General features: G+C 46.7%; 1 protein-coding gene across 1 annotated transcript in view; it reads left to right on the forward strand.

Moving 5' to 3' along the window:
* Nucleotides 1-3,228, forward strand: part of Tanc1 (tetratricopeptide repeat, ankyrin repeat and coiled-coil containing 1) — a 228,616-nt gene extending 225,388 nt beyond the window's left edge. The window contains exon 27 of the mRNA XM_032903343.1: nt 168-3,228. Within this exon, the coding sequence (XP_032759234.1) occupies nt 168-1,596 (1,429 nt within the window). The 3' untranslated portion in view covers nt 1,597-3,228. The remainder of the gene's footprint in view (nt 1-167) is intronic.
* The last annotated feature ends 7,159 nt before the right edge of the window (nt 3,229-10,387 follow it).

The following is a 10,387-nucleotide window of genomic DNA, read 5'->3' on the forward strand; positions in this document are numbered from 1 at the left end:
GTTAGAGTGCTGCACTGTTCTTGGCTCAGCAGCTCTGGGCCAACGGGACTTAACCAGCAAGTCCTTGGACCTCTCCCCTTTCCCTGCGAGGACAGTGAGCTTAGGGACGGTCCCTCCGGAGCATGTCACGTGTGGTTTCTAATCATATCTTATGCTTTCGTATGAAGGCAGTTCCTGGCCGCTCTGGCTGACCTGCAGGAGGCTGTGAAACTCTGTCCCACCAATCAGGAAATCAAGCGGCTTTTGGCCCGTGTTGAAGAAGAGTGTAAACAGCTCCAGAGGAACCAGCAGCAGAAACAGCAGGCACCCCTGCCAGCTCCACCCAATGACTCCGATAATGAAGAGGAGGCCCCGGCCTCTAGTCTAAAAGACCACTTCCCCATTGAGGAGGCAGAGGAGGAAGACACCTCTTCACAAGAAGAGTCCATTTCCCCGACTCCCAGATCCCAGCCACCACCATCTGTTCCTTCCCCATATATCCGCAACCTTCAAGAGGGATTACAGTCCAAAGGCAGGCCAGCGTCCCCACAGAGCAGGGCAGGAATCAGCAAGTCCCTGAGAGAGACTGTAGCTCAGCCAGGTTTGGTTATGCAGCCGACCAAACAGGCACAGATCGTGAAGACCAATCAACATCTAGGTTCTGGGCAATCCAGCATGAGGAACAGTAACACCAAAGTACAGGTCTCTTCTCAGAACCCTCCCCCAAGTCCGATGCCGGGTAGAGTATCTGCAGCCCCTGCCGTGAGCAGAAACCAGCATTTAGAGGGAACGGGTCCCTTCAGTACAGGAACTGGTTGTGGTCACTTCGGGGATCGGCTGGGCCCCAGCCAGAGCCTCCAGCTGCAGCGCGGTGAGAGCGGCACTGCGTATCCTCTCCCGAGCAAAGTCAAAGCCGCCGAGAGGCTCCTGGCTCACGCCTCTGTGGCTGTGGACATGGCCCCTCCGAGCCAGGGTGGACCAGTGAGCTGCAGCGATGTGCGGCACCCGGCTTCCCTCAGCAGCTCGGGCTCGTCCGGCTCTCCATCCAGCAGCGTAAAGATGTCGAGCTCCACCAGTAGCTTGACTTCAAGCAGTAGCGTTTCCGACGGATTCAAGGCCCAAGGACCAGACTCTAGAATCAGAGACAGAGGTACAACTCAGGTGCAGGGTGGCACTGCCGAACACAGGCCCCGCAACACTCCATTCATGGGCATCATGGACAAGACCGCCAGGTTCCAGCAGCAAGGCAACCCTCCGAGCCGCTCCTGGCACTGCCCAGTGACAGAGGGGCTACTGACAAACACAGCCACTGCAGCCGGCCTGCAGACTAACTCTGAGAAACCCGCCCTCAAGCCCGGAGGATATTGTAGCCAAGCCAAGCCGTGTTCAGTTCCCCCCCTGGGCATGGGTGTCCACAATGGGGCTCAGGTGAAGGAGCTGGAAGAAAATAAGTGCCAAATTCCAGCCCTCTGTCAAGACAACAGGAAAACTAAGGGTGTGCCCCATCTCTACCCGGAAGGCGTCTCTAAGCAGCCGCTTCATGTCAGTACGGAAGCCCACAGGAGCCACCTCACTTCAGCGAAACCAAAGCGATCGTTCATAGAGTCCAATGTGTGAGCCTTAAGCAACCCCTGTGTAGAATCTGGAGTGCAGTCTGTTGGCTCGTGGTGATAAATCATGTCTTTTTTTTTCATAATAAAAATTACCTGTTAGCCATATTTTCCACCTCTTGGGTGGATCTGATGCCATTGACATATTAAAACTGTAGGATAAAACTATAGTGAAGTAGCTAGAAATCAGCCATAAACAGAAATACTAAACAGCATTGAAAACCGTTGTCAGCTTTTATCTGGCGATTTGAAGGCTGCCAAGAAGACATCAACCGATGCCGTTCTCTTAGGAAATCATTTGGTTTGCTAAGTGTAAGCGAAAAAGAGAGAAGGGGGGGGGGAAGTCCACTGGTAAAAGTTTTTTAACTCCTGACGTCATAATATCTCCAAGTGTATTCTGGAAAAGATTGGGGGCGGGGATTTTTTTAAGTTCCAGATTCCTTAAGTCAAACCTGTCCTTACATATGTGTGAAACTTGCAACCTGGGTGGTATCTAGCTGGATGTCAATGTGACTTTTCTTCTGTCAGTGAAATACAAGGGCACCCATGTATCCTTCCCGTCATGGTGGTTACTCAAGGCGACCAAACACTGACTTCCATGATATGGTCATCTGTAGAGTATTTTTATTTTATAGCCCCCTTTTTGGAACTATATTTATGCTTCACAGTGTTACTGAGAAGAGGGAACAGGCTAGCTAGAATTTTGACTGGTGTCCAGGTCAGAGTTGGGCAAAACTCCCAAAAAGGGCACTCTTAGTGGCGGCAACAAATTAGCCCCAACTGGTTCCAAAAGTGTTCTGGACAGTGACCGTCCCCGGAACGAGCCTCCAGTGTCCTGTAGGGACAGTGGTCAGACAGGATCCTTGAGGTCTGGGTGATGGTTTTGTTTTCCTTACGCAGCCCGCTGTTTCATAGTCACTTGTTATGTATGTACATATATATATATATATATAGCCCGTTTTATTCAGGCTTGTAAATAGAACTCAAAGGAAGCTAATCTGAAGACACACAGCAGGACCCCGCCCGCCATCTCTCCGCATGTTCTTTGTGAGCGCCATGCTGGTTACCACACAGAACGATGTGTTATCATGGCTTGTCACAGAATACCCGCAATGGCACTTTATCTCATTTGTACGGATGTACGGACACCTCTGAGGTGCTACTTAAATCCAGGCTGACATATTTTTCATCTGTAAAGATAAGGTACAAGAATGAACCTTGGTTTGAGGTATTTTTATATGAAAATGGTGTTATTTGGAAGATGTTCAAATGCTGGTTTGAGAGAGGTGGGGGGGAGTATTTTATATGTTGAGATGTGAAATGTATTTTCTAGATCGGGGAGAAGGAAGTTCTATATTTGCAGAATGTTTTAGACATGAGTATCCGCGATGCTCCTCTGAACATCATTAAGGTTTTGTATGGAAAGGAACCTTGCAGCGTCATTCAGTGTGTCTGTTCCTGTGTGTAGTGTGCCTTGTACAAAAAGCTAGGCCGTTGTTCTAAGCTCTGAGTTCCGCTCTAACTATATGGCTTATTTATTGTTTTCTTTAATATTTGTGAACGTCTTACTCTTTGGTTATGTAGTTTGTTTCTGCACAACTACTGTACTTTTCCACACAGAATAAAGACCATTACTTCACGTGGGTTGGCATTCATTGCTCAGCGGGTAAGTAGACAGGGACACCTCTGCCATAGTTCTCTGCCTCACTTTAATGTCACCCTAAAGAGTCGAAAGCACTTTTAATATATCAGCAAACATGTTTCATTTTAATTTCAGAATGAGGTGGGAGCTTCTAGAAACTCCAGAGTACTGTCATAATTAGTGATTTTGCCTTAAGTAGGAAGAAAGCAGGAGATGAGCAGTGTGCACTAATGGTCTCTCTGGCTGCAGATGACTGTTAATGGTGGCACGCTGGGCCCTCTCAGGACAGCTGCGTCTCCAGCACATTGGCAGTGCCTTCCCACGGAAACTGTCTTTATGCCCCCAGATTTGTCTCACACCATGAAGAACAGAGATTGTTTTGGTTGTCTGGTGATAAAACTCTTACATGAAGTATTTTATATTTTTATATTTTTAATTTAAAAAACTCCAGACTTTCCCATATGCATACAGAACTCACAGTATCTCCATGGTTCCCTGTTGTCCAACCAAGGCCTCCTCCCATAGCTTCCCTGCACTCGCTCAAACTCATGACCCTTCAATTATTGTCACACACACAGTCTTAGTCAGGGTTCCTATTCCTGCACACACATCATGACCAAGAAGCAAGTTGGGGAGGAAAGGGTTTATTCAGCTTACACTTCCACATTGCTGTTCATCACCAAAGGACATCAGGACTGAAACTCAAGCAGGTCAAGAAGCAGGAGCTGATCCAGACCAGGGACGGCACCACCCACAATGGGCTGGGTCCTCCCACCTTGACCACTAGTTGAGAAAATGCCTTACAGCTGGGTCTCATGGAGGCATTTCCACAACTGAGGCTCCTTTCTTGGTGATAAAGAAAAGCTTGTGTCAAGTTGACACATAAAACCAGCCAGTGTACACCCCTAACCTGCCGAGTCCAGTTAGTGTTGCTCAAATGGACATGCATTTAGGGCTGGATAGCCCAGTGGGAGCTGGGCCCTGGAGACTATGACTTCCTCTCAGCAGTCATTAACTGCCTATAGCTATCGTCTAGAGGAGATCCTATGAGGTCTTGCTCATTGTTGGCACCATTCTCAGCTGTTGTTTTCCAAGTATTTTTTAAAAATAATTTTCCATATATGTGTTTATGACCACTCCCCCAGTTTCCCTCCTCCTACTCCCCTGTATCCCTCTCAATCACATACCATTGGAACTCCGTGGTTTGTTTTGTTTTTACTAACCTACTAAGCACAGTTAGTGCTGTGCATGACGTGCATAGGTGTGCGGCTGTCCCTGGAACAAAGGACTCTACCACTGCAGACACCTTCCAGAAGACCCTCCCTCCCTTGGCACCTGCCAGGAAAGGGTAACTTGGAATCTGGAGCTTAATACTAATTTAGCTACTGTTTTTGCCAGTGGTGTGGCTTACAAGCCTGAGCATCTCCAGTCTTCAACACTATTTCAGAGGTAAAACACAAGAATGGGCCAGGAGGGCCAAAGGCGGGCTGACAGCTCTCGTCTTGACCAGTCTGTACAGCGAGCAGCCAGCGTGTGAGGAGAGACAGCTTCAAGTCGCTGTTCAGATTTGGTTTGGTGAAGACAGAACATGATCGTTATCCAGGAAAGAAGTGAAACCTCCTTTGGGAGGCTCCAGGTCAGAGGCCCTGTTCCCTCCCACTCCTGAAACAACCCTGGCCCGAGGCGTCCAGCAGGGGGCGTACCTTCCCCCCAATCCTGTGGTGCGGTCTTGGATTAGGTGTTGAAGAGGGAGTTGTTTGGCTGCTTCTGTTTATATAAAAAGGGCTAAACTTTAGTTTTCAGGCATTTTGCTCTATTAACACCTAAGACATCTAAAAAAAAAAATGCTTTCAAATTGCCCTTTCTAGAAGCGGCTTTCAGTGATTGTGACCTTTTATGTAAAAAGCTAGCCAAGCTTCCAGCAAGTGTGTGTATGTGTCCATATATACATACATATATATACATATATACTATATATGACAAAGATGCTTTAATGGCGACTGTCTTCTAAATTAAAATGTTAGAAATAATAACAATTTCTCTCCGGATTGCAATGCGAAGTACCTCTTTGCAGAACCCATTTCTACCTGCTTTGCTCACAGTAAAACTGTGAATCACGTAGAGTAAGATATAAGATATATGACCTCCTATAGGAATAGACGGAGGAGGATACAATAGATAGACAGTTCAGCATCTGTCCAGAAGCTCACAGTGCAGTGGTTACAAAGGATGGACATTGTTTCGGCAGCTAGGTTTGGCAATTTGCTGTAAAGGAATTTACTCACTGTGTGTTTATGAAATGGGAAAAAGTAAATGCTGTACTTACATAATTTATTCCCGATTTCGTTTTTTCTCTTTGTTTTGTTTGGGGGGGGGGCACACGGGTTTCTCTGTGTAGCCCTCGCTGTCCTGGAACTCCCTCTGTAGACCAAACTGGCCTTGAACTTAGAGACTCATGTGCCTCTGTGACCCACTGGGACTAAACACATGGGCCACCACCCAGCTTTTCCTTTCTTTCCTTTTTTGTAAATTTCTAAGTGGTGTTTTATTTATTTATTTAGCAGACTGGTAAAACCTTGTGATTAAATGTCCACAATGCTTCTCATTTAGAAAATATTTATAAGGTATGTTTATTTTATTTATATGAATATTTTGCCCATCTGAATTAAAGTCTGTATGCTTTGTGCATTTCTGGTGCTTGTGGAGGCCGGAAGAAGGCACTGGGTTCCCAGGACCTGGAGAGACAGACAGGGCTATAAACCACTGTGTGGACCCTGTAAACTGAACCCTAGTTATAAGGAAGGGCAACCAGTAATCTTAACTGCCAACCACGTCTCCAGCCTCTCATCTACAAGATTTTCTAATTTCTTATTTTCTATGGTGCTACGTGAATGATAGAGCACTCTCCCAGTATTCCCAGTACTTCCCACCTCCCCATACCACACACACACACATCAAGTCTCTGCAGGGATAGATGTATCTTCTCCCATGGAGGCCAGACAAAGCAGCCCTGTTGGGGAATGGATGACACAGGCACTGCTTTAGGGACAGCTCGTGCTCCAGTTGTTGGGGACCCACACAGAGACTAAGCTGTATGTTTGCTACATCTGGTCCAGCAGCCTCGGTCCGGCCTATGTATGCTGTTCAGTTGCAGTCTCTTAAGAGCTCCCAGGGGTCCAGGTTAATTGATTCTGTTTGTCCTCTGTGAGTTCCTATCCCCTTCAGGACCGCCAATCCTTCCCCACCTCTTCCGTAAGAGTCCCCGACCTCTGTCCATTATCTGGCTGTGGGTGTCTGCTCTGGCTTCAGTCAGCTCCCAGGTAGAGCCTCTCATGCATCATTAGAGTGTCAGGATTGGTGCTTGCTCATGGAATGGGTCTCAAGTTGAGCCAGTTATTGGTTGGCCATTCCTTCAGTGCCTGGTCCATCTTTGCCCCTGCATTTCTTTTAGACAGGACAAAATTTGGGTGGAAAGTTTTGTGGATGGGTTGGTGTCACTCTCTCTCCCTGGGGGTCCTGCCTGGCTACAAGAGTTAGCCTCTTCAGGTTCAATATTCCCGCTGTTAGACATCTTGGCTACAGTCACCTGCACTAACTCCTGCGAGCCTCTCCCTGTCCCAGGTCTCTGGGACTTCCTAGAGATTCCCCCCACCCCGGCTGCTGCAGGTTTCCATCCTCTTGGCCCTCTATTGTTTCTCTCCACATCTGCTCCTGATCCCCACCCATACACACACCCATTCCCCTCTCCCGCCCAGTTCCCTCACTCCATCAGCCTCCTATGACTATTTTATTCTTCCAAGTGAGATTCAGGCGTCCTCCCTTGGGCCTTCTTGTTTAGTTTCTTTGGGTCAGTGGGGTGTATCATGGGTTCTTGTACTTCTTGGCTAATATCCACTTATCAGTGAGTACATACCATGCATGTGATTTTGGGTCTGGGTTACCTCAGGATATTTTCTAGTCCCATCCATTTGCCTGCAAAATTCATGATGACTTTGTTTTACTAGCTGAATAGTATTCTATTGTGTAAATGAACCACATTTTCTGTATCCATCCTTCAGGTGAGGGACCTCTGGGTTCAAGCTGCTGTGAACATGGTGGAACACATGTACATGTCCTTGTCCTATGGTGGAGCAGCTTTTGGGTGTATGCTCAGGAGCGGTATCAGGAGGGCAGGCTGCTCTGAGATTCTTGGAGTAGACAGGCTAGGTGCAAACACATGGGCACCTGCCTCAGTTACTGAGCACTAGGCTACGGGCAGAGCCTGTACCAGGCTGTTTCTTTCATGAGCACAGAACACACATGCATCCAGAGCTAGACTGTAACTCACACTGTGGACCATGCTGGCTTCTAACTAGTGATACTGTACCCTTAACATGATCAAGCCGGACTCACAACCATGGTCTGGAACATGTGCACTGGATAAGATGAGCAGGGACCGCCCGGTGGTGGTGATGGTAGCTACTGTTAATCCCAGCACTCAGGAAGCAGAGGCAGGTGGATCGCTGTGAGTTCTGCCTCGTCTACAGAGTGAGTTCCAAGGACAGCCAAACCCTGGCCCCCCAAAAACAAAACTGTGTTTTATTTCATTTTGCATTTGTGTGATTGTCCTGGTGCATTAGAAAGTCAGAAGAAATGGATTCCCAGAACTGGAGAGAAGTTTGGTTTGTGACACTGTATAGATGTTATGGGTGGAGAATCAGGAACCTGGTGAGTCTGGAAGCCTTTGGGCTGGTGGGATGGCTCAGTGGTTAAGAACACTGGCTGTGCTTCCAGAGGTCCCAGTCAATTCCTAGCAACTCCAGCTCCTGGGGATCTCGCATGCTCACACAGACACACATGTAGGCAAAACACCAGTGCACATTTTAAAAAAGACAAACGGATATATGTGTGTCACCTTAAGCTGCGTATCACTTCTGCAGGTTGCTTATGGGTGGATTCAGTGGTGCTTTCATGGGGTGACAACCCTCCAGGAGGTTAGGCAGCAATTCTCCATTGTCTTCTCAAACATTTTTGTCTGTTTGCTTGGTTGATTTGTGTGTGTTATTTCTAAAACTGGCTTCCAGACTCACCAGATTCCTGATTCTCCACGCATAAATCTATACAGTGTCACAAACCACCCTTATCTCCAGTTCCGGGAATCCATTTCTTCTTCTGACTTTCTAATGCACCAGGACACTTACGCAAATGCAAAATGAAATAAAATAGTTGTTTTTCGTTTCGTTTGTTTTTGAAAAGGTGGTCCCTATGTAACCCTGCCTGACCTGGAACTCACTGTATAGACCAGGCTGGCCTCAGCTCACAGAGATCTACCTGCTACTGCAGGGACAGAGGCCTGTGCCACCACACCAAGGTAAAGTGAAACCTTAAAATGTCATCCTAGAAAGCCAGACATATTAATCTGAAGTGAGTCAGAGTCAAGAAAAGAAAAGAAAAGAAAAGAAAAGGAAAGGAAAGAAAAGGGAAGTTCGATTAGCTCAGCCAGAGACACCAGAAATCAGGAGGCTGAGGGCAGGGCTTCATGGCACATTCTTATAATTCCAGATTCAGGAGACAGAAGCAGGAGGACTGCAAACTCCAGCCAACCCGAGCCACAGAGCCAGTACAAGGCCAGTTGCAACCGAACAAAAACCTGGCTCGAGAAAACGGAACCAAAAATTAACAAACAAAAAAACAACATTTGCGATAAAGGCAAAGCTACTTTTAGAGAAAGAAGCCAATCTCTCTCGTGGTGAGCATTATGTTTAAAAGTTTAAAATTACTGTGCCTAAGAGAGTTATAAAACAAAAAATGCCTCTAGTCTATAAGCCCCACTTGCCCAAGGATGATAACTTTTGTTCTTGTAATCGCCCGGTCTTGTACAAACCGTGTGTTTTCCCTTCTGTAAACAAGCTTGCTTGCCCGACTACATGTAGGTAGGATGTATTCTTGACTGCACACAGGTAGGATGTGTGTGTGTGATTACATGTATGCAGGAGATACATCAACATGTGTGCTTACCCCTAGTTACACACATGCAAGATGCACATGCCTTGTAGGTTTGTTATAAACCCCTAACTTAATTGGTGCTATATCTTGAAAGTGCTCTCTGGCACAGTCCTGGTATCGTGCCTATCTGGTGCCAGTTTGGTTATGGGTCTGGGGTCGATAGTCACCAATATGACCATGATTAAATTTCAGTAAACAAGAAGCTTTATTAAATACTGGCCAGTCCACAGATACTGGCCAGATCCGTAGCCAAGATTTCCAGAGTGTGGCTTTATTTATAATTTTACTGTTCTGGGATACTTTGTGAGCATCTGGGGGGCCTCAGAGGATAAAGGCCAAAGCCAGTGCTCTGCTCCCTGCCCTGGCTGTTTTGCTGGTGTGAGCCAGCTGATGGCTCTGCTCCAGGGACAGCTTTAGGCAGGCATCTGAATGGTCAGTAAGACAGATGGCTCAGTTCCTGTGTGGGAGATACAGGTGCTAGCAGCATGGTAGGTACCAGGCCTGGTAGGTACCTGGGCCTAGGCAAGCGCAGCATGTGAGAGTGTAAGGACTGCCACGTTTGTCATTTATTACATTTCAGCGGTTGACTGGACTGTCTGGCCTAGCTCACTCTGAGGTTGAACAACGGAGGAAAAAAAAATCCCCATGCTATACAAATTTAGAATGCAACAAAACTGCTATTCAGTATGCCTGGAGTGGTGTTTTTCAATTTATTAAACAGCTTACAATTACATTGTCAAAATTCTTTTATAATGGTTGCTGAAAATTATGGAACGACTGCTATCCAAGATGGAAACAGCCAAAGAATATAGACTATTGCAGGGCACACATGCTACAGAATACAGCCTACACCTACGAAGAACGCACGTAGGCACTGCAATTTAAAGTCATAGTAAACTTTTATTTCTACACATTTTCTCATTGTTGCAAAAATATTTTCACCTTTACAGAAATAGCAACGACATTAGATATATAATTCTGTGTTTTAAGGATAATGACTTTTTTTTTTTTTTGCTTTTAGGTTTTTGAGACAGGGTTTCTCTGTGTAGCCTTGGCCGTCCTGGAACTCGCCCTATAGAGCAGGCTGGCCTGGAACTCACGGAGACCCACCTGCCTCTGCCTCCTGAGTGCTGGGATTAAAGGTGTGCGCCACCACTTACCTGCTTACAGT

This window comes from Rattus rattus, chromosome 5, assembly GCF_011064425.1.
Source record: "Rattus rattus isolate New Zealand chromosome 5, Rrattus_CSIRO_v1, whole genome shotgun sequence".
NCBI lineage: Eukaryota > Metazoa > Chordata > Mammalia > Rodentia > Muridae > Rattus > Rattus rattus.